Below are 25,279 nucleotides of genomic sequence, written 5' to 3' on the forward strand. Positions count from 1 at the left end.
GGTTCGAGCCCTGGTCTGGGAAGATCCCACATGCCGCGGAGCAACTGGGCCCGTGAGCCACAGCTACTGAGCCTGCACGTCTGGAGCCTGTGCTCCGCAACAAGAGAGGCCGCGATGGTGAGAGGCCCGCGCACCGTGATGAAGAGTGGCCCCCACTTGCCACAGCTGGAGAAAGCCCTCGCACAGAAATGAAGACCCAACACAGCTAAAATAAATAAATAAATAAATTTATTAAAAAAAAAAAAAATCAAATCAACAGATCCCCTTTCCTAGAATGTTGCCACCATCCAAAAACTGTCGGTAAAATTTGGCTTGCTTTTTTGCCTATAAAGGCCGTGGACAATGGATTTTATTTAAGACTAGCAACTGGCCTCTCCCCATTTGCACTGGAGAATCACTGCTGCTACTACCCCTGGAGCAGGCTACAGACAGCTGCCAACCAGCACTTAAGCTCATCTGCCCTGGTAACTTTCCATTTAAGATTCACAATTGAAGCCGTGAGTTGTTGCTATCTGTGTCACGTCCTGGATGAAGTGCGGCAGGGCTTCCAAATCATCCACCAACCCCTCTCACAGATTATGGCCACCTTACTCCCAAAGCCACTCAAAGTATGACCCCATAGCCTATACTTTCACTCAGAACATCTCAAATCCTCTAAGTTTGGTGAAAAACTACCCAGCCATTTTTTACACTGTTAATTAGACACAAAAAAAGAAATTTAATTTTATGTATAAAGTTTAATAGGCTGCATCTAGAAAACAAGCACTCTTAAGACTGTGGAGGGGACTTCCCTGATGGTCCAGTGGCTAAGACTCCAAGCTCACAATGCAGGAGGCCTGGGTTCGATCCCTGGTCAGGGAACTAGATCCCACATGCCGCAACTTAGAGTTTGAATGCTACAACTAAAGATCCCGCATGCGGCAACAAAGATCCTGCATGCCACAACTAAGACCCAGCACAGCCAAACAAATACATAAATAAATATTTAAAAAAAAAAGAGAGAGAGAGAGAGAGATGTACAGTCCTTTTTTCTTGTTTTTCCTCCTCTGGGTTCCAAGTTCATACTGTGGCTTCAGAGATTAAAAAGTTTTTCAGAAACACCTGTTTATGAATTTGGAAGAATGCAGAATCACTCTCAGATACCTCAATACCCCTACCAAAGATCCTATGGCTCCCTCCCAGTGCTTAAAAATGCTCATCTCTTTCAACGATGCGACTATTCCTATTCTTGCAACTTCAAAAGCCAAATTAAGTGTGCCTCAAAATCCAGATTTCTTTTCACAACTCAGTACCCATCACATCACACATCACAGATGTTCTTCACCTTCCATTCAGACTCACTTTACTGCATCCTCAGGGGTCCTCAAGAAATTTACCTATTTGCCTACCACTAAATTCATAGACATCAACAAGAAAAAAACCAGGCTCACCTATTTCTCCACTTGCTATTCCAGGCAGGTAAGAGAAAGAATATGAACCTCTGTGGCCAAACCACCAGTATAAAAAAATAGCAAAAGTTACTTTGTTATAGGATAAAGTACAGTCTTGTTAAAGGATAGTCTCTTCAACAAACGGTCTTGAGAAAACTGGATATCCACATGCAAAAGAATGAAATTGAACCCTTATATTACACCATACGCAAGTATCAACTCAAAATGGTTTAAAGATTTAAATGTAAGGCATAAAACCATAAAACTCCTAGAAGAAAACAGAGGGGGAAAGTTTCATAACACTGATCCTGGCAATGACACTAGAAGCTCAGGCAATGAAAGCAAAAATAGGCAAGTGGGATTACATCAAACTAAAAAGCTTCCATATAGGAAAGGAAACAATCAATTAAAAAGAGTATTAAATGTAATAATAACAAGGGAGATTTAAATGAGTGCTAGCCACTGTCCTAAGCACTTTACCTATGTTCACTTATTCAATCCTCCTTACAACTCTATGATGGATATTATTATTATCCTCCATTTTACAGAACAGAAAACTGAGGCCTATTTGATTTATCCCTGGTAACTCGGGAAGTCAGAATTATATCAAGGAAAAGAATGAAAAAAAAAAAAAAAAAAAGTCCAACAAGACCATTTAACAAGCCTTAAATTATAGCTAGTTCTCCGTACCCCACCCTCCTACTTTTGAATTCATTTTTATACCCTTACCTCATTTGCTGCCAAACAAACTAACACCATATGCCACAGACCACAGGAAATCCATTTACCAGTTAAAGGAAAATCTGTATCTAGAACAAATGTCATTTATTGAACCAGCAACTCTAAACAGAACTTTTTAAAGTACAGAATGTACTGTTAAGGAAGAACATTTTAGATTTTAATGTATTTATTTTGTCACATTTCTTCTGTCAATGAGGTAGATGTATTAAAGGCACTAAAAATATAGTAATTCAATTCCCTCTACCATGTTGTGTATTCAGTGGGAGAGATGATGTAAAAACTGAGTTACTATAGAATACTTTACTGTACTCAATTATACAGAAAATGTAATGTTCTATTAATACAAAGCAGTTCTGAGAGGCCAAAGAAATATTTTTTCCTTTCTCTTTCATTTAAAAACTATTATTAACAAAAAAGGAGAAAAAAGCACAGCAAACATCTCACAACCTACCTTGACCCTCAGAGAAATGAGGGAGGGGGAAATAGTGACAAGGGTAAATATCCATATCCACAAGCTATTTTTAATCTACTATTCTTAAAATAGGAAGATTTTAATAACAAAAATATGAATGGTTGCCAAAACCAATATCCTAAGTTGATATGGGAGAAATAACAAAAAGAAATGGATAAAGTTCACTATAAGTGTAAAATTGACTAGATGTTACTAGAAAAGTAGTGTCTGGATTTAGATCTTTTGAATAACATTTTTAAATTTTCCATCTGAAGCTGCAAAAGCACATCAACTATCTCTCTTCAAAAATGTTTCAAACAAAAATTTTTGACAATTCAATATCTGGATACTAAAGGGAATTATAAAAGATGCAATAAAAGTTCTTTAGATGTATAATGGCCACAAAGTAAAAATGTAGAAATGATAACAACATCATTTTTATTCTTTTCCTTTGGAGTCAAACTAATACATGCTGTCATACAGCACTTTCTTATATACAACATTGTAGTTTACAAAGAAACACTTTAGTTTCTGCTATATTAACTTTAACTACTGCTCACAGAAATAACAGTCTCTTTGCTGCCATATCACTGTGGAAATGAAGCTGGAATGACGCTAGCCCACCAACAGTTGTTTAAAAAGCAGATACCCAAGAGAGCAAGAAAGCTGCCACAAGTTCAGCTCAACAAAGCGAGCATATATAAACACCTCAAAATTTTAAGAGACATTGTTGCTTTAAAGAGCCATTCTTTCTGTGCTAACATACAAAAATCCAGACATTTAAATATCTCATCATTATTATATCAAACATATAGCCTTAATCTCTGTGACAGAGATATTTCTCTCCCTCCCTCTCATTCAGGGATAAAATTCTCGAGAGTCAGGTTCCATGATCACAGAAAAGGAATATGTCCTGGTAAGATTACTGACGTTAAGTACCAAGGCCAAGAGCTGAGAAATATCAGGCAAGCACATACAGGGCAAAAACACTGAATATACTATCAAGTAAGAGTGGTAACAAAAAAGAAAAATCAAAGCAGAGTCAGTGGGCTTCCCCGGTGGCGCAGTGGTTGAGAATCTGCCTGCTAATGCAGGGGACACGGGTTCGAGCCCTGGTCTGGGAAGATCCCACATGCCGCGGAGCAACTGGGCCCGTGAGCCACAACTACTGAGCCTGCGCGTCTGGAGCCTGTGCTCCGCAACAAGAGAGGCCGCGATAGTGAGAGGCCCGCGCATCGCGATGAAGAGTGGCCCCTGCTTGCCGCAACTGGAGAAAGCCCTCGCACAGAAACGAAGACCCAACACAGCCAAAAATAAATAAATAAATAAATAAATAAATTTATTTTTTAAAAAAAAGCAGAGTCAGTGTCACAGGGATCTAGCCCAGGAGCCAAGACAAAAATTGCACAATAGCTTTTAATTTAAGAACAAAGTGGTTCCGATGAAAATGATTAGGACTTAGTGATCCAGGAAGGTTTCAAGGGGATGTAGGATTGAAGTGGTCCTGACTTTAAGGTAGAATACAGGCACGCTTGGGGAGGACATTTTGCAACAAGAGACTCAGTCCCTCTACCAGCCTTAATAAATTAGAGCAGGAACGAACACGGCCAACAGGCTGCATGCGGTGGGGCTCAGTCTCAGCAAGAGCATCTGAGGATGAGAGCGACCAAAACCACAAAATCCTTTAATAAAAGAGAAAGGTACTCCTTTAATAAATGAAAAAGATACTTAAGATGGCCCCTTAAGGATGTGTTAAGACTCCGGCAGAAATGGAGCTGAAGCACGTCAGGCAGAGGGAAAGCAGTAAGGAGAACACAGGCAAACGTGGGGCTTTAGGCTTGCCAGCAGCATGGCATCCGTGCGACAGAACAAACTCAGCTGCAAAGATGGTGTAGAAAGATGCTGGAGACCACTGCTAGGTTCTGAAATTGGTAGAACAGCAAGTAAGCAGTAAATGGGGAATAAGGAAGTGACAAAACCACCGGTGCTTCAGAAGGTTTAATCTGGTACACTTAAGTAAGATGAATGGAAGAACACAGGATGCCAAAAAATTTACCTAGAGTGGATTTACTTTCCTATAAAAGGCATATATATATATATATATATATACACACACACACACACACACACACACACACACACACACACCAATGGGGTGCCCTTGATTTACTTTTCAAATTTGTTCTACTTTTTTTAAAAAACAACCATACACATAGATAAAAGTGTACTGAAACTCACGTGCTGCTGATGAATGTGAACTACTAAAATAACTGGGCAATATGTAACAAGAACCTTTAAAATGGTCCTATCTTGGGCACTCCCTAGAACTACAGTGGTTAGGACTCCGGGCTTCCAGTGCCGAAGGCTGGGGTTCAATCCCTGGTTGGGGAACTAAGATCCCGCAAGCCACATTGGGGCAAAAAAAAAAAAAAAAATCCTATCCTGTGACCCTGCCTTAGGAATTTATTCATAGAAAACAATCCAAACATTTTTCAGTTAAAAAGAGTATATAACAATTACAAAGAATCACTGTTTATAGTAGCAAACAATATTATAGGACCTTATGAATCCAATATTCTTGAATTCATTAAAAAATAAGATTTATTTTTTAAATGAAGTTTACAAAGAGTCAGTAGTACATTAAAGCAAAAATGGCCATATTAAAAACTGTATTTAGTAAATTGTCATTAATCACAAACTTGCAATGAGTTTGCAAAAGAAAGTAAATAACACAAAAATATTCACAAATGAAGTGACCGGTCATAAAATTAAATTCAAGTATCTCTCCCTACTTAAAAAAAAAAGACACAGATCTATTTAATGGAGGCACAGATTAGTCACTTTTTCTCTGAAACTAAGCATCTGGTAACAGAATGCAGATATCAATACAATTCAATGAAACTAAAAATCTTGAAAATATACAAGACTTCAAGGGGACAATAAAATAGTTATAAATAGTAGCAAAGTTCCTGACAAATGAGAACCTAGCCAACCAACTAACAACTGCAGATGACAAGATCAACAAAGATAATGCATTAAGAGGCTCTTCAAATGAGGACAACATGTACATATAAGAATTAGGGGAGATCACTGTTAAAAGAGATGAAGCTCTCAACTATTTGACAAAATAAGACCCTCTTAGTAATTCCTGTAAAATTCAAACAGGAAGTGAAAAATATATTGGAGGGAGGGGAATGGGGATATTACAACAGAAGTAATATTTGAGTCATTCTTTGTTCATTCTATGAACTGGACTACAGATGCAACAATGATATATTTTGTTAAGTATAAGGTAAAATTAATTTAATTTTAATAGTTTATAGTTATTCTTATACCAAGATAAGGCCCAGATAAACCTTTTTCACCATTTCTGTGAAATTTATGTCCCTAATTAAAATAGATTCACATTAAGAAGACTTTTCCTATTCCAGTTATAATCAGGTAAATGAGACTGTATTTTAGTAAATTCATTTATGTAAAAATAAAAAATAGACAAGAAAAGGACTGCAAACATATATACCAAGAGTTGCCACTGGAAGGTGAGGTTGTGGGTGATTTTTTTTCTAAGGGATAGAATTAAATATTGTCTGAAACGATGCAAATAATATTAGTTAATAAATAAAATTTTGAAACATATGCTAATATTACATCTACGGATTACTATTGCTTTTTGATCTATCCATAGAGAGTGAGGTCTAAATTAGAAAAAAATCCCTCTTTCTCATTTAAGAAATATATCCTGGGCCATGGGCATATTCCCATTTGCCGCTTCATTCAATCCTTACTATAATTCAACAAACTAATTATTACCTTCAATATCTGGAGACTAAAATTAAATAAATTTCTCCAGGTTATAAAACTGAACAGCGGATAAGCCATCCTTCAAACCAAGACTGTCTACAAAGCCCATGCTCATTACACTTAGTTATGCACTACTCTATGGAGACAGCCTTAAAATAACTTACACATTAATAGAAGAAATAAAGAAGCTACAGAAAGCACCAAGCAATGAAGCTAGGTGCACTGATGCTACAGCATGTGCCAGATGCTACAGGAAGCAGGAGAAGGGTACTCTTAACCTCGGGGTGGGAAAGAAAAAAGGCACAGCAGATATGGGCAGAGGAGGGTATGAGAGCTTCAAAGAACACAAGAACCCCAAAATGAGGAGAAAGATGTGATAGACCATTCCAGGCAGAGAGAACGATGTAGTTTTTGGAAACTACAATTACTATTATTTGGCAATTGCTCCCTGAAAATTTTTTTTAATTAATTAATTTATTTATTTATTTATTTTTGGCTGTGTTGGGTCTTCGTTTCTGTGCAAGGGCTTTCTCCAGTTGCGGCAAGCGGGGGCCACTCTTCATCGCGGTGCGCGGGCCTCTCACTGTCGCAGCCTCTTGTTGCGGAGCACAGGCTCCAGACGCGCAGGCTCAGTAGTTGTGGCTCACGGGCCCAGTTGCTCCGCGGCATGTGGGATCTTCCCAGACCAGGGTTCGAACCCGTGTCCCCTGCACTGGCAGGCAGATTCTCAACCACTGTGCCACCAGGGAAGCCCCTCCCTGAAAATTTTAAGTGAACTTTTAGCTAGAGAGATGGAACAGTCAAATATTCACTTACAATATCTAATATTTAATTTAAATATATTTAACTATTTAATAGTTTTTAATTCACATGAATATTACTCAGAAAGATTGTTTTTCTCACTCTCATGAAGCAAGTTTATTCAAATGCTTCACATGCATCTTTGTCATGACTGTATTCCATTAATAAAGTCACTTCATAGGGCTTCCCTGGTGGTGCAGTGGTTAAGAACCCGCCTGCCAATGCAGGAGACACAGGTTCGAGCCCTGATCCGGGAAGATCCCACATGCCGCGGAGCAACTAAGCCCGTGCGCCACAACTACTGAGCCTGTGCTCTACAGCCCGTGAGCCACAACTACTGAAGCCTGTGTGCCTAGAGCCCGTGCTTCGCAACAAGAGAAGCCACCGCAATGAGAAGCCCGCGCACCACAACGAAGAGCAGCCCCCGCTCGCCGCAACTAGAGAAAAGCCCGAGCACAGCAACAAAGACCCAATGCAGCCGTACATACATACATACATACATAAATAAATAAATTTGGGGGGAAAAAAAAGCCACTTCATAAAGTCAGTTTTCCAAAAGATAGCATCTTCATTTTTAAGATTCTTGAGATAAATTGTTGTTTTTTTTTTTACTTAAGTATATAAGATATGGCCACTGAACTGTTATCCCCAGTCAGATATAACTATTTCATTCAGGTCAGTTAATTTTCCCATTTTATACGCACACCATCTCTACACTACAGTCAATTATTGTTTTACTTTTTTATGTGATCTTTAAAAGGCCTTAGAAAGACAGTCAATATTGGCAACTGTGAGAAATAATTATAAAATTGGTGTTAAATGCCTTCGTTTTTTTTTTTTTTTTTTTTACTACTTCCACTACTGAATTCTAAAAATATCTGAAACGAAGCACTGATTAAAATAATTTTGATTCATAATGTCGTTACAAAGAATTCTATTCAACATAGTCATTGAGATAGTTCCCCCTCATATAAGAGATGCTATGCAGTGCTCTTTTCTGGGAGATAACTTCTTGAGCAGAGTACTCACCTGATACTCTAGCAGTCACAGTACTTCTATGTTAACTTCTACATGCACATTAGAGGAAGGGGAAAAATGAAATTTTAAATGTTTGACCTAGATCAGTGGTTCTCAAAGTGTGGCACATATTAGAAGCTCCTGAAGAGCTTGTTAAAGCACAGATTTCTGGGGTCTGTCTTGGAGTTTCTGATTCCATAGGAATGGAGTACAGTCTAAGAGGCTGCATTTCTTAAAAGTTCCCGGGTGGTGCCAATGCTGCTGTTCTGGACACCACGCTTTGACCCAGATTTTGCCAGACCTTGTTCATCATGTTAAGGGTTTGGATTTTATCCTTAGGCTATGGTTGTCACTGAGGAATTTCAAGCAGGGAAATGACAGCGTAAGATTTGTGGTTTTAAAAACATCACTCTTACACCAATATGGAGAATGGAGCTTTCACATATAACATATTTCATTGATTCTAATGCACATTACTTTTTACATTTATAATTTCCGCAAGCAGGATGCATTTTTGCAATCAATGGTGTATCATAGTTTAATAGGCAGTGAATTTTCTTTCTTAGTAGCACATAAAATAATGGTGTATTATAATTTGTAAGTTCCTGATTCTCTGAAAAACAATGTTGTTTCTTCTCATACGGTGGTGCTATAAAAGAGAAAGCAGGTTTTATCCCCATTTTACAGATGAGGAAACAGATTTTAGGACAGCGTAAGAGACCCATTCCAGAACACACAGCTAGCGAACAACAGGTGCAAGATTAGAAAATCCAAAATTTTTGACATATTAAACCAAGCATCTTTCCCCTAATATGATACTGCTTATAATAATGACCTGTAGTTTGCCTGCCAGAGAGAGGGAAAGGAGGTGAGGGCAAACCAGTGCACCATAACATATCATCAGGAGCCAAGAAAGATTTTATGGGCACCAGGTGTGAAATACCAAATCAAAGCAACTAAGATGAATTGCTTCAAGACTTTTATTAAGAAACTATAAATAAATGAAAACAGCCAAATGAACCACCTCCAAAAATATACAGATAGAATCAAACAGCAGTTTGGGAACACAGTTTCTTTCACACAGTGGTACAAGATGCAGAATATGACATAACGTCTCTGCAGAGAGAGACACTGGTTTGAGGATTCACTTTAAATTATAGCAGGTGATACCATGAAGTCAGGTTTCTGACAAAACGGGTCCTGCACCTGAAGAGCCGCCAGAACACTGTGTATCATCGGCTTTCTAAGAGACGCCAGAAAGCTATTTCAGCAGCAAATAAAAATGACTCCTCAAAAAACCACAGACTGTATGCTTTTGATCAAATTTGGTTTGAAAAGGTGTGACTTTCTGAAATACTGTTCTGGAGGCTGCCAAATGATTTTTCAATTCTAAGACTTAAAGGAGAAAATTAGAATAGAAAATCTAACAAATACTATTTGTCATAACATCCTATGTATTCCCACTCCCTACTGCAGGTCTACTAATAAAAAGATTCACTGAATTCTGCAATCTCAGCACACTTGAATACCATGACTCTGATAAGTGATGAACTGTCAAACAGATGGTGCCTACCACTTTGGTGCTCTATTAAAACTGTAAACCAAACTTTAAGAACCCAAAGAAAGGACTTCCCTGGTGGTGCAGTGGTTAAGAATCTGCCTGCCAATGCAGGGGACACGAGTTTGAGCCCTGGTCTGGGAAGATCCCACATGCCACAGAGCAACTAAGCCCGTGTGTCACAACTACTGAGCCTGTGCTCTTGAACCCACGAGCCACAACTACTGAGCCTGCATGCCACAACTACTGAAGCCCATGTACCTAGAGCCCGTGCTCCGCAACAAGAGAAGCCACCGCAATGAGAAGCCTGTGCACTGCAATGAAGAATAGCCCCTGCTCACCGCAACTAGAGAGAGCCCGCGCTCAGCAACGAAGACCCAACGCAGCCAAAAATAAAAATAAATAAATAAATTTATTACCAAAAAAAAAAAAAAAGAACCCAAGGAAACAGGTCCAGAGCAATTAACAGAAGATATTTCTATTTTTCGTGCTTGGTTTTAGGTTCATTATAAACATTTAAGTCTTGGACTGATTTACAGAAAATCATTTAAATGTTTGTAAACAGCCAATAACAGGGGTGGTACATTCTGAAAATTAAAGCTCTAAAAAAGCTACAGTATTATTAGGCTTCACACAACTCATGAGCAAAATAACCCAGAGTTAAAGGCAAGGCATATATCTAAGTCAACCCCTCTGTCAAAATAACTAGTATTCCATACTCCGCCAACCAGACAAAGAAATGACAAGAGGTTCTAAGTAAGGGCTGAATCATGCAGAGTAAACAACAGCAAAGCAACATTACTTTAGACTCCAACTAGTGGCAATTAACAATCATTTTCAAGTCAAAGCAGATTCCCTTTAAAGGCACTGCATGCCTCATTCAAATTCCTAATGAATGAATATCAAGATAACTAGATCATCATTATTATTTTTATCATCATCATCATCATCATCATCATCATCATCATCCCTTGGGTGTAAACTGATGGTAAAAAAATGCTCAAATGGAAGTCACCAAAAAGCATTGCCTCCCCCTCCTGGAGTGGGAGATGTGGTCTGTTCCTGCTCTCTGGAGGCCCAGGCTCAGCTTGGAACACTCTCACTCTTTCAGAGTCACTCAAGGGCACAGGCAGCAAAATCAAAGTCGGACGGGTCCAGCTACAGTGGTGGTGTGTCCAGTAGCCATGAGATCCCAAGACTGAGCCAGTGGCATGAGGGTATCTGCTGCCTCTCTTAGCTGTCCCTTAGCTTTTCTGTAGTTCCATCACCTTCTTCAATCATTCCAGTATCTTCTATTTGTATTTAAAATAGCCAGTCAGTTTGTACTGCTTGGCATGCAGAAGCTTGATTGATAGGCTTTACCATTACACAGTCTCCCTTTTATTGTTGTTAAAATTAAACGATTTTTGAAAACATGTTTAGTTGTTTTGCTTTGGCTTTAATAACAGAGTCATTTCATTTAGTAGAAAGTTAGAAATGAGAGATCAAGACAGTGAAGAAAGTAACATTATTTATAATTCCACCACCTAGACAGAAACATCCACAACCATTCTGGAGCACACCTTTCCAAGCTTTCAGTGGAAGTGGACATCTTGACCCCAGAGAAGAAAGCGTAGACACTGTGACCACACTGGAGATCTATGAAGTCATTAAGCCAGGGCATGGCGACCACATAATCATCACCCAATACACTCTGAGAGTGAAAGGGCTTCTTTTCCTCCTTCCCCTATTAATAAGTCAGCCAAGAAAACATACATAAATTGGGGTAATCCCTGGCAAATCCAACTGTACAATTCCCCTACATATCAGAATAGCTGAGCCTACTGTTTAGGAACCCCTACTTAAGAAATAGTCCCATTTGTCCAAAGAGGATATGAATTACAAATTCTTCTTACTTATTTAGCACAACTTATTTTTATCACTTGGCAAAAAGAGAAACCTTTAAAAAAGGAGGAGGGGGGCTTCCCTGGTGGCGCAGTGGTTGAGAATCCGCCTGCCAATGCAGGGGACACAGGTTCGAGCCCTGGTCTGGGAAGATCCCACATGCCGCGGAGTGACTGGGCCCGTGAGCCACAACTACTGAGCCTGTGCGTCTGGAGCCTGTGCTCCGCAACAAGAGAGGCCGCGATAGTGAGAGGCCCGCGCACCGCGATGAAGAGTGGCCCCCACTTGCCACAACTAGAGAAAGCCCTTGCACAGAAGCGAAGACCCAACACAGTCAAAAATAAAATAATTAATTAATTAATTTAAAAAAAATATGTACTTAAAAAAAGGAGGAGGGGGAAGGGGGAGGAGAGGAAGAATAAGTCCTAGCAAATTGAAAAAAAAAAAATTTTTCATATGCACTGGAGAACCAAAATATTCAAGTAACTCCGTTTATTTTGATATTTGCTTTACCGCAATGGTCTGGAACCAAACCCACAACATCTCCAAAGTATGCCTGTACAGGTAAAATTATTCCATGGTGTCTGAAGTCAGAATAAGGGTTTTGTTTGGTGCCTAGGGGCCAGGATTGGCTAGGAAAAGGCACTAAGGAACTTTCCTGGGTAAATATGTACCCATATGTACATATTTAAATGTGCATATGTAAATATTCATTGAGCTGTATACTGAAATTAATACATTTTACTCAGTTTATTGCATGCTTGTTGTATTTCACAGAATGTTTTAAAAAGAAAACATCACAAGAACATCATGTTCATTAAACTACATTGTATGTGTAAAAAAAAAAGAAAATTTTAACAAAAAACTTCTTAAACAAAAACCTACAATATAATTAGCATCAGAAAGTACAAAATATAAATAACACACCTTCCTTAAGTCAGAAAAAATGTTGATACAGTTTATCTTTGCACAGGAAGTCACTCAAGAAAAAATACATACAGAACAAAAGACTTTTTCCCTGAATTATCAGGGCACCACTGAAGCAGTACATCCAGTTTTTCACACCCAAAATAAACTAACACATCTTTTTGGTTTTCCCCCCTGTAAGTGGGTCAGAGCCCTTAAGAAGGCTAGAGGGGGAAAATAGCCTGAACATCAAAAAATACTGTTTCAAACATACTCCTAGAAGCTGATAGAATGTAATGGGATGAGAGCAGGAAATAAAACATAATTAACAAAATCTAGTTAGACAAAACCAGATATAGGAATAGTACTACTCTATAATATAAAGCAAGAGAAAAATATGAAAGTATGAAAACTTTGAATACAGATTTAAATACAGCAATAAATGGTTGATAAGAATAAGAAAGCCAGAGCCCCTGAGCTTTTAATCCCTCCCACCCACCCCTTTTAAGCCAGGATCTCGCTTTGTAGCAGCTTCAGTTTTCTTCACTTTTGGCTTCCTGCCCTAGTCAGCAATTGCTCCTTACCTACAGGCTACTTCCTTACCTCTTTTCTCGAAGCATTCTCTTTTGAAGATGAACCCTGCTCACATTCCCTATCACCACTGATCATATTTTACCTACAGTAAGTTCAACCTCTAGATCAAATACATTGGGCACAAACTAAAAGGTCAGAAGTAAATTTTCTATAAACTTATTTTTATCCTTTTATGGAGCAATAGTGAAATAATCATTTTATCTGGAAGCAGTATGGAATGAACTACTTTAAAACATTTCTTCAAACTGAGTCCTAAGAATATAGAAGAGGTACAAAAAACACGCAAGGCAGCATACATTATGCCTGGTTTATAGAGTTCCCTCCATATAAATCCTGGCCAGAAATTACAGTCAGGGACAAATGGAGGGAGAAGAAAAAAAAAAAAATTTTAACTTTAAAAGCCTAAACATAGATTGTAGTTTCAGAAAGTACAGGGTGAACTAATAGCTGACCTTTGAACCTCACTATTCTCCAAAAATGGAAAGATTTCTGGGCGATGAGAAAGAATATTGCTTTGAAACGGCAATGTCTAAAATACATTTTCTCCATATGTTTTATTTTAAATATGCTCTTGATTTATTGTAGGACTTTACCTACTACAAATGAAAATATTTACTTGATATTTACCAAAATGTTTATTTATCAAGTATTTCTATCTGATATATTTATTTACTCAATATTTACCTAAGTGTTTAAGGTACTTAATAAAAGTAACCTTTGGCAGCACTACTCCAGTTAACAGTCTGTAATCTTTATTTTTATTATCATTTTGTTTCAGTTTTTAAAAACGTTCAATAATCATTTTGTCAAATTGGAGGGAAGAGTTGAAAGGCAAGATGCAAGAACTCTAAGTGAAAACAGAGAAATGATGTCAGAATACAAAATAAATTAACTTTTTAAAAAAAGATTGTGTGGTAAGAATGGGATGTATATTTCTTTCTGTAATTTTGCTTCTAAAGAATTTTAATCCTGATACCAAAATCAGATGGTGGCAAACTGAGGTATATAACAGGGCTGATGGGCTAAATTTAGACGTTCCTTCTCTGCAGCATCTACCAGCTCCTAGACCATTTACTGAATTGTTATCTTGTCCTAAACACTTCATACACATTATCTTCATGTACATTATCTCAGTTAAATTTCATGAGTACCCAACTGCTATGCATTCTTATATTTGCTTTACACAGATACAGAAACTGGGGCCCAAAGAAGGTTAACTACTTGCCCAAGGTAAACAAAGTCAGTCAGTGATCCGAGCTCAATCAAAACTCTGGCCTAATTCCAAACATCACTATTTTTCTATGCCACATTCTCTCTCCTAAAACAATACCACCCACCGCCTCTTAAGCCTCTATTTTATATACATATTGTCTCCTTAAATCCTTACAACTCCATGTGAGGTGGGCATTATCATCTTTATTTTAAAAATTAGGAAAACTAAGACAAAGAAGTTAGGTAGCTAGCTAGGATTTAGTTTCTGGTTCATAGCTCCAAAGGCCATATACTCTTTCCAATGTATCATGCTGCTTTCAGTTCTAAAATTCTATAAACACATCATCACAAGATGATCCCTTCCTTTACAGGAAAGAGTGATTCTGTGCAGGATGAAGATCAAGTCAGACAGGATCTTTTGTTACCACGGCAACTCTCCTCTTCCTCCCTTCACAGGCCCCCTCAACTCTCTCAGCAAAATGACCAAACAACTTCTTAAGGGTTATCATCATTTACTCCCCTACCACCCCTGTCAAAGATACTTGGAGATGCTTAAAGATAGCAGAAGGAAATCTGCCCTTAGAAAAAGTCCTCAGGGCCACTCTCAACTCTGCATGATAATCTTACTCCAAGCCCAAGGACCAAATTAAGTTTGGTATATTTTTAAAACAAAAAAATTAAATATTTCACACTGTCACTTCCATCGTGTGCCATTATCAACCTGGTTAATGACAGACATTTCTACGTATGCTACTTCATCTGTAAACTGAACAACATGATCTCAAGTGACCCTTCCATTTTAGGGCTCTAAGTTATCTGATATACATCCCCTCTTCCTTTGCCTGCTTGTGAAGAAGAGACTGGAAATTTGGGGAGGGGGAGGATGTAGATAAAACCCCACAGCAGTAAGTAAAGCAAAGTAACCATTATTAGGTTCTAATGTATACACAAAGATCTACTCATAGGCACACAAAGTCCAATCTGAAACAAGCAACAAAAAACAATCCAGAGCTTGTGCTTTGCCAACCCAAAATGAATCATCTATTTTTAGCTTAAATCCACTCAAGAGATGGCCTAGGCTGGTCTGCAGCAGCCAACTGAACACTTGAACAGTCAACCGGGCTCACCAATGAATCTTTAAGGCAAGTCAGATCTCCAGTCCTTAAGAGTAACCTTTGGCTTGACTGCAGCTATAAAGCAAATATAAGAACAGAAAGCTAGAAAGATTTTCAGTTTGCCAAGAAAGTAGCATTTCAAATATACAAATCTATTTCAGTATGTTATTTACTCTGCTAGAAGGTGTGGCAAAGATTCAAAAAGCCTGGACATTTTTACATTCCAATCTTAATCCTCCAAGTCTAGATGAGTCACTTTACAGTTGGGGGATGTGAGAAGGAGCAAAGGTGGCAAGATTAAAATTAAAACCCTAAAATCACTTGCAAAACACCTTTAAATAATAAATGGTGAATTTAGGGCTGTGAACAAAGGTGAGAATTTTAATAAACTCTGAATTTGAGAAAAGGTATAAAACTTTATATTTCAGTTATACAGATTATTTTATCTGTAAATTAGAGCATATTAATAAATATATGCAGTTCAGCAGATCACCTAAATTTAAATGTGAGAACTGGCATAAATAAAATTTTCTCAATCCAATCTAGGGAGTTTTGCCTAGTATTCTGGATGCTGCCTTCAGTCAGAGGCAAAGGAAAGAACAGTAGACAAACAGGTAGCATAAGCTGAAGTCCCAATTCTGACATTAACTGTGTATGCTGCCAAGGCTCATGGCTCACAGGCAATTCAACAACAGGTAGGTGTTTCCAGAAGTAAAGGGTATACCCAAGAGAAGGCGCTGGAGACCCCACTGACAGCATGGCAGTCCTTTAAGGTCTCTGAGCACAGGGAGGTGGGGTAAAACAGCTACAGAAAGAAACATTTAGCAAGGTTTTTCAGAAGAGAGTAAAACAAGAAGATACTGCCCAGAATTTTCTAATAAAAAAGACAAAAATAACTTTTTCTTAGTGAAAACTTTCTTACTAATTGGGAAAGAAATTTTAAAAACTTTATTCAAATAAACATTTATGTTGACTCTATGGGCCAAAAGATGCTATCGGTAACAGGAACATAAAGATAGGTAAAACTCCTTGTCTCTCGCATCTAGTACAGAAGTGTAAATGGCATCCTAGGAGACAGAAATGGGAAGAAGCGCCCTCAGGGGGTGAGAGGAGCAGCTCAAAGCAGTGGCACCTTAGCAGTCGTGAGGTCAAGACAGATGGAAGAGTCTGTGAGGAAGACAGAAGGGTGAAAGCACCAACGATGGCAGATCAGTAAGGACTCCAGATGGGGAGCACCAGACTGTGAAAGACCTACTTAAGCTACACTGAAGAGCCTCTTAAGGAACGTGATCCTGGAGGTGGGGCAAAGGGCAAAGGGGAGAGGCCAGCAGCGGTCAGAAAGAGACAGAGCATCATCTGAGGCCAGAGCCGAGGAATGGCTGAGTAAAAGCAGTGTGACAAAGTCACAGGGGAGCAGACGAATTTGGCAAGGACTTCTGCAAAGGAATCGACAGGACCTAGTGACCAACTAGACGTAAACTGTAAGGAAAATGAGATACATTAAGGCTGAGGCTTCTGAGTCTATAGACAGTTATAAATATTCACTTTTTTTAATTAAAATGAGCAGAGTGACAAAATTTTAGAGCCAGAAGGGCCATTCCCAGTCACAGTGGGCCCCAAAGTTGTAGAGCCTGGCAGTTAAGAAATAACATGAGGGCTTCCCTGGTGGCGCAGTGGTTGAGAATCTGTCTGCTAGTGCAGGGGACACGGGTTCGAGCCCTGGTCTGGGAGGATCCCACATGCCACGGAGCAACTGGGCCCGTGAGCCACAACTACTGAGCCTGCGCGTCTGGAGCCTGTGCTCCGCAACAAGAGAGGCCGCGATAGTGAGAGGCCCGCGCACTGCGATGAAGAGTGGCCCCCGCTTGCCGCAACTAGAGAAAGCCCTCACAGAAACGAAGACCCAACACAGCCAAAAATAAATTAAAAAAAAAAAGAAATAACATGAGCAAGAAGTCTGGCAGAGAGGTGACAATGGCTCCATCCAGCAGGTGCTACAAAGAAAAGCTTGAAAATTACATACACATCTCAGCAAAACTGCTCACTATCTGCTGGGGTAAGATTAGGGGACTTCCTTTTATCCTTGTATAGACCTCACCAAAGTTTCCTGTTGCCTTCTGCTTTCTTTCAAAGATATTTATGATGCACTTTTAAACCCACAGAGGCGGGTTATGCACAGGGTAATTTTTGTCATTGACCCAAGAGCACATAAGGGCAGCCATAAACCAAAAGGATTATTTATTCTCTTTCCCTCCCCCTACAAATACATTTTACAAGACAGAAAAGTGAAGCACAGACTGGCCATATAACCTATCTACCAGCACAGTGAGGAAGGATTAACAAGATAATAAGTTTGGTTTAGGGCGCGTTAAATTTTGACGTTTCAGCAGACATTTAGGTAATGGTGTAAAGTAGGCAGCTGGATAGGTATGTCTGTAGCTCAGAATGGAGAGCTGGAGGTATAAATTTGGCAGTCAGCTCACAGATGGTACTCAACACCATGGCAACGTGAGAAACGAAACATGAAAGGTGAGACCATCTTCGGAGAGAATGCATGAGAAGAGCAACAGACCTCACACTGAGACCCTGAGGAAGGGCCAATGTATGCAATAAAGAAGAAATCAAAAGAGAAACTGAGAAGGATCACTTTTACTTCATCTTCTATTCCAATTTCTACACTAACAAAGAAACCTTCTGTATTCAGCATAACTATCTATTTTAGTGCCAGATATTTTGAATACTGAAGACAATCAACTATAAATTTTACCAATTTTGAAAGGTGGCCAGTTAGTGACAACAATCTTTCATTTGCCTAGAACTGTCAGGAGAAAAGGGATTGCCTAAGAGTGAAATCTGCTGATGAGTGGCATTTCCAGAAAAGGGAAGCTTTCCCTTTATGTGAATGGTTCGCAGCATCAGGTAGCTGAGTGTGAAGCACTGAGATACACAATGGTTAACCAGGATGAGCAATAGGGTAGAAGACAGCAAAAGTGTGAATTCTGTCCATGTGTGCTAGTTATACCTGCTCTGTTTCATGGCAAAGGTTGGCACTCCTAATCTCTTTCCTTTTTGGTACTTACATGTTGAAGTTACTGGAGAAAGAAATGAAGAGTATGAACTCTTATTAAATGCATGCAACCTGACTCAGGACACTTACTACATAAAAATACTCAAAATCTCTGTTTTCAGACAATGTGCCCTGAGCACAGGGGTTGGAGCTGCAAAACATGGCTCTGAGGGTACTTTTACCACTAACTGAGGTGAGACATTGTTAAATCGTAAACATACTGGTTTTGTTACCTACAAAGTGGGAATAGAACCATCTACAGTATGCTTCTACAAGCATTTCTTAAAGAATTAATAGTGAATAGGAAAATGTGCTGTAAAACGAAAGGCATTTAACATTATTTCTTCCATGCTCTGGCTACAGCAGATATAAAAAAACAGTACTAGTATAATTTAAAATAATCATTCTTGGTTTTCTTAAAGAAGAGAAAGGGAACTGGGCAAACCAATTGCATTATGCAATGTTCCAAGACTCCAAATTTAAATACTGAAAGTTACTGGTTTACAAGAATCCTATCTGGAATCTTAGATGCATCACTTCAGTATTTCAGGCATCACTTTTTCTTATGCAGAAAACAAGGGTGGAGGATACAATGGATCTCCAATTTCCCTTCTTGCTATGATAATTTTCATCATTACATTCATCTATCTATGCCTGGTCAAAAGAACGAGTTAAATGCTTTTGATTGGTTAATGAAAATGAATCGTTATAACTGAGCCGCATCATTCATAAATGCACTTTTACCTTCACCATCTCAACTATATTAAAGTTAGAGGGAAAACAATAACGTTGATAATGTGGCGATTGCTCCAAACATTCCTTTCAATAAGTCTATGACTTGGAACGACATGAGACATGACGGTAAATCTTCGATTCCTTCACATGAGCTCTTGTTGCCCATGTGCTTCTCAAAGCATGATTCTATCATTGAGCTGAATGTTATTCTACTGTTTAAATTTAAATACATTATTTTGCACCACATGCCCTCAAATGCAAACAGTGCAAGAAAAGAAAAACTTACGTGTTGTATCACTGGAGAAAAGGCTGCTGTTAGCTGTGTTGGGCTTGCTGGGGGACATGATGTCAGTCATTACATAATTTCACATTTGCAGACATACAGCTTTTAACTTACATACATGCAAGGAGTGATGCCACTGAACCCTTAATGCGAACTTAAAAGTTCAAAGTTACATAAAGTACCAAGTCACATCAGGTAACTAGAGAGCGCCGCAAGTCACATCAGGTAACTAGAGAGCGCCTCAAGTCACATCAGGTAACTTTAGAAAAAGTTAACGTCTGTGGATCCACTTTTAAAATACTAAATTTGAAGAAATTTCTTGGAAAATGCTTGATTTGCATTTATCTAAAAGTATTTCTACAAACAGATACTTCATAACATCTAGTCCTAAGAAACAGAAGGCCTTTAATGTTTTCCATAAAAATCTGTGATTCCATTAAACAATCAGATGGGTGATTAGCGCTAAGTTTTACTACTATGAAAATCAGTTCCACCTTTGTCATCAGCCATTAAATATTTTATAATAACACTGAGAGAAGCGGGGGATAATAACTATTTTTCCTCAGGGGACCACAAAATAGGGCCTAAGCTGCTGCTGGGAACATGGCTGACTTCAGGGCAGCAACAGCAGCAGAAACTTCTAAGGGGATGTGACCATGGAGGAACAAAGCGAGGGTGAACGGGACACTGCACAGCTCATTACACACAAGTTCTTGATTTGTTCACTGTGAAATAGATACTTGCATCTACAGTGAAACAGAAGTATACAAAGATACCACAACAGCAATAAATCCATCAATACTCTCCCTTCACCTACAAAAGCTCAGAAAAAAATGACAGTCCTAAACTGAAAAGAAAATCACATATAACAAACCAAGGTGTTTATGTATTGTATCACAGGCAGCCAGCCAAGCAAGCATTCCTCTAGAGAAGTCTTTCATTTATTCAAACAGACTGTCAAATTAAAACTAATAAAATATGCAAAAAGCAAGCAAGCATTGAATCTCTTTTTCTTAAAAAGACTGAGCTGAGCAACAAAATAAAAATCTTTCTTCCACAATTCTATGTTTAACCCCATCAGACTTCCTCTTCCACAAATGAATATAACTTTGTAGTCAACATAACTGTAAACTTTCTTCAGCCCAGCATTAAACAGAGGCTCCTCCTGCAAGCTAAGGATTATCCTGACCCCCAAAACAGGATGTCCCTTTTCATTCGGAGTCCAAAGAATACTATCATAAATCACTACTAAACTGTTAAGGGGGGGTGGGGGGAGGCTAGTGAGGGGAAAAGGCTAGTGAGGGGGACAAGAACTGATTTTCAAATCAAATTTTGTTTTTTGTTTTTGGCCGTGCCGTGGGTCATGCAGGACCACCAGGGAAGTCCTTGGGGTTTTTTTTTAAGCTCTGGCTAAAACAATATCAAGAAAAACAAACTGAGAATAATCTGTGTATGTGTATACGCGTTGAATACCTTAAACCACGAATTCATCAGATAACACAGACTTGGAAATTTGTCTGTCTCATTTTATCTTTCTCTTTGAAACCAAACATTTAGGAAACTAAGTTATTGCTTTTTCTATTAATAGACACTGCTAAGTTAGTAGAACATTAAAAAGAAGACTTAAAATTTAGTTAAATGGTGTGATGGCAAATAATTAAGTGATATTTTTCTCCCTTAAAAGAGGAAGGGGGACTAAGCAAAAAACTAAAAATATGTTTATCAAAGGACAAATAGTGAATGCAATTTCCTTTATATGACCAATTTGAGTTAAAATAAAGTAAATAAACTATTTTACCCATACACTATAATACTGTCAGCATAAAAAGAGCAAAATAGTAAGAAAATGGAATAGGATAGGGTGAAGATCAGGAAAGAAAAACAATAAGGAGGGCCTCCCTGGTGGCGCAGCAGTTAAGAATCCACCTACTAATTCAGGTTAGTAATTAACCTGACACAGGTTCGATCCCTGGTCCCAGAATATCCCACATGCCGCGAAGCAACTAATCCCATGCGCCACAACTACGGAGCCTACGCTCTAGAGCCCGCGAGCCACAACTACTGAGCCCATGTGCCACAACTACTGAAGCCCATGAGCCTAGAGCCGGTGCTCCGCAACTAGAGAAGCCACCACAGTGAGAAGACCGCGCACCGCAACCAAGAGTCACCTGCACTCCCCGCATCTAGAGAAAGCCCGTGTGCAGCAATGAAGACCCAACGCAGCCAAAACTAAAACAAATAAATAAATAAATTTATAAAATATATATATATATGTATTATTTTCTAAATGAAAAAAGAAAGGTTAAAACAACAGAGGTCATGGGCATTCTCATCTGAAAATATTATTCAGTGCTTTAAATTTTAAATTAAAGTCAAATAAAATTTAAAATTTATTCTTTGGTCATGAGAGCCACTTATCTGATGCTCTGTAAGGCATGCCTATATTACAGAACCTTCCATCACTACAGAAAGTCTATCGTACAGCACTGGCCTAGAATGTTTTAAATAATTTACAGAAGTGATGCTTTATATATCCACCGGGAAAAGACTTCTGTCACAAATTGTTGACAGAACATTTTGAGACGAACATTTCATATTTTTAATATTTCATATTCATGATTATCAGGAATCTTGCAATCATGATTAACCATATATAACATAGAAAAAATACTTAAGGTTCAGCAGGCCAACAATCTGTCTTTAGAGTATCTCTACCCATCCAAACAAATAAGGAACCACCCTCTTTTTAAAGCCTTGAAGAAAAACATATTTCATAGCCTCTCTTGGTAATCCTCCCAGAATCAAGGAATTCATCTGCCCTCTCTCACTCAAATGGTAAATACTGCTATAATTTTTCTACCCATTTCCAGAACAGAAGAACAACATTTGGCCACCAACTCTACAGGATATACTACAACCTTCAATCCTAGAAGAAAAAAAATGCATTTCTTTGAACTTCCTTAAAAGACCTTACTCTATGCCCTAAGGAGCACGCACCTGTTCTCAACATAGGCAGAACACCTCCCTTACTGAAACCTTTCAATGATCCTTGTAAACGACAGCACAGAATTCAAAAACCTTACCACTGCATAGAAGAGTCCTTGCCACCAGAGTACATCATCTCTCTCTCACCTATTTTCCAATCTTTTCCTCTACCTCCTTCCCAGCCTTATGGAATTATTTAGAGCTCCCAGATGGTACCACGACATTTCATTTCACTCTGACTTCTGCCATGCTGCTTCCTCAGCCTGCAAGGCTAACCTGAGGATTTGGACTTTAGATTCCAGTCCTCCTGCTCTACAAAACATACTCCCTAGCCCTACTCCCCCCAAAAGATTCAAACTCCAGCAAGAAAAATGCATTTTGTCAAAAGGAAGATCTTGACTAAAAAGGTGATTAAATTTCGCAATAGTCAGTGAATACTTACTGAACATCCACAAGGCTCTGGTTTAACAAGGAAGGTTTGAGAATCTTAATTCCTGTATCTTAAAAAAAAAAATAAAACAAAAAGGGAAAACCAACCATCTGTGTTGAATGTTATGTCATCTATCTGGAGTGAGAAGCTTAGACCATTTAACTTCTTGAAATCTCTTACAAAATTAAGATTCATCAGCATGAACACTAACTACACCCAAGGCATTTATCAATAATAAATGCCTAAGTGAATACAACAGTTGAATGTGTCTTATATCTTGTTAAAGTGGATCGTACTGAACTCACTTTCACTTATGAACACCCAATGAAACACCAAAGGTACCACAACAACATTTGGCTTTACTAGAGCGAAGACGCAAGGAGCAGAGGGACTGATAAGTCAACATCGCCTGGCATATTGCTCAGAGTCATCTATACAACACTCAAAAAGAGACTAATGGAGGTGACACCGCGGCAGGTACTAAATCATCATTAGTCAAGATGTCTTCAGCACCTGAGCCTCCAGCCGTTAAAAAGGAGCCACCCAAGGAAAAAGACTTGGGAAACCCAGGGCTCAGAGGGGTCCGCACCACAACCTTATTTCGAGCTGTGAATCCAGAGCTCTTCATTAAACCTAACAAACCTGTAATGGCTTTCGGATTGATAACCCTTTCACTTTGTGTGGCTTATATCGGTTATCTACATGCGACACAGGAGAATAAGAAGGACCTCTATGAAGCTATTGATAGTGAGCGACACAGTTATATGAGGAGGAAAACATCTAAGTGGGATTAACAGTGCTGGTTACTGCAGATGGAGCTTTACTGGGGACTCTGAAACCTTCAGGTGAAGATTAGCGCCACACAGTGTCTTGTTTCTTGTTCTAGAAGACACTACTGAGGAGGAAGGATGGCGGCTGCAGCCAGGCCACTATAGTGAACGTTGTCCTTTCAAAACCGTAGCCATTATCGCATTCTTTTTCCACAAAAAGAGCTGCTCAGTATTTTTCCTTGACTAAATCCTCTTGTAAAAGTGCCATGAGAATGGAAGTCACTTTTGTGAATTAAGTTCTATATAATAAAAAGTACCGATGCTCTTAAATTTACATGGTATTTTTAACATTTTAAGGGGAATTGTGCATTTACAACTGTTGTGAGTGTTTAGTTTGTTTTGCTGTTTGCAAGGACAGTGTTCATTTTCTACCTGGCATAGAACTGATATTTGTGAGGAAAGAAGTAATTGTAAATTATCGTAAAGCCTGCAGTTAAAAACAAATAGTTTTTACAGAGTCACAGATGGGTCTTATGTTTCGATGTTCCATTTCAGCTAATTTTGGTCCAGAATTTTATTTTAATTGAAAAGATAGTCCCATTCAACTACTAAAATAAAGATTAAATGAGAGAATAAAAAAAAAAAAAAAAAAAAGAGACTAATGTAAGAATCCCAAATCAACGTGAAAACAAAAAGGTTCATTATACACTGCCAGTGAGAGTGTAAAGCTGCACTTTCTGGAGGCAATTTAACACTCTCTATCGAGAGCTTTACAAGTTGGCTTTGTAAGTGATTCCATTTCTAAGATCAAGACTCAATAAATAAAATTATGGTACATCCATCCATATCAATGGACTCAGTCCTGTGCAGCCTTTTAAAATTATAGCATTTAAAAAAATGATGCTATTGAAGATTACTTAATAACAACAGGAAAATTGCATAAGTTAAGTGTGAAAAGCTAATTCCAAAATAATTTGTCAGTATGATACTGGGTTTTCTTGTTGGTGATGGTGTTATTAAATGTTAAAGTAAATCTGCTTAAATTTTATAGGTATACGTTACACTAAGACAAAAAATTAAACTTAAAAATTAATAACCGTGACTGACCTTTAATGATAAAAGCATGGTGGCTTTTTGTTTTCTTTTTAATCTGAGTTTTCTAAAATGAATAAATGTATCTTCTGAGATATGTGGGAAAGATTATGTTAAATAATAATAATCGTAATTACGGAAAGTTTGGTTCTCCTGAATAAACTAGTATATTTTCTCCTTACAGGTAATAAGAGCAATGTTACGTTTTTTTTTCTTTAGTTTGGCTGTCAGAAAACATAAAGCCAGATTTGTCAGTCACCTTCAGGAGCTGCACAGCAAACACCACATATCGGGGTGTGCATCTGACTGTCCTCCCTCGTAACCTTCTACCCTGACCTGAATTTTCTCTGACCCCTTTTTACTGCATTGTAGATATTATACTAGCTAGCCTCAAAATCTTTTTTGTG

General features: G+C 38.4%; 2 protein-coding genes across 11 annotated transcripts in view; one reads left to right on the forward strand and one right to left on the reverse strand.

The window, feature by feature from the left end:
• Window positions 1–25,279, reverse strand: part of SRPK2 (SRSF protein kinase 2) — a 229,667-nt gene that overhangs the window by 100,284 nt on the left and 104,104 nt on the right. The window lies entirely within an intron of this gene.
• Window positions 23,475–24,110, forward strand: LOC118900472 (small integral membrane protein 8-like). The gene has a single exon (XM_036862842.1). It carries the CDS (start codon window positions 23,511–23,513, stop codon window positions 23,802–23,804), a length of 294 nt encoding a protein of 97 aa, XP_036718737.1. The 5' UTR covers window positions 23,475–23,510; the 3' UTR covers window positions 23,805–24,110.

This window comes from Balaenoptera musculus, chromosome 9 (assembly GCF_009873245.2).
Source record: "Balaenoptera musculus isolate JJ_BM4_2016_0621 chromosome 9, mBalMus1.pri.v3, whole genome shotgun sequence".
In the NCBI taxonomy this organism is placed as follows: domain Eukaryota; kingdom Metazoa; phylum Chordata; class Mammalia; order Artiodactyla; family Balaenopteridae; genus Balaenoptera; species Balaenoptera musculus.

Excerpts from the sequence above, each read along its gene's own strand:
- LOC118900472 (XM_036862842.1), top strand. The coding sequence starts at position 23,511 with ATGTCTTCAGCACCTGAGCCTCCAGCCGTTAAAAAGGAGCCACCCAAG.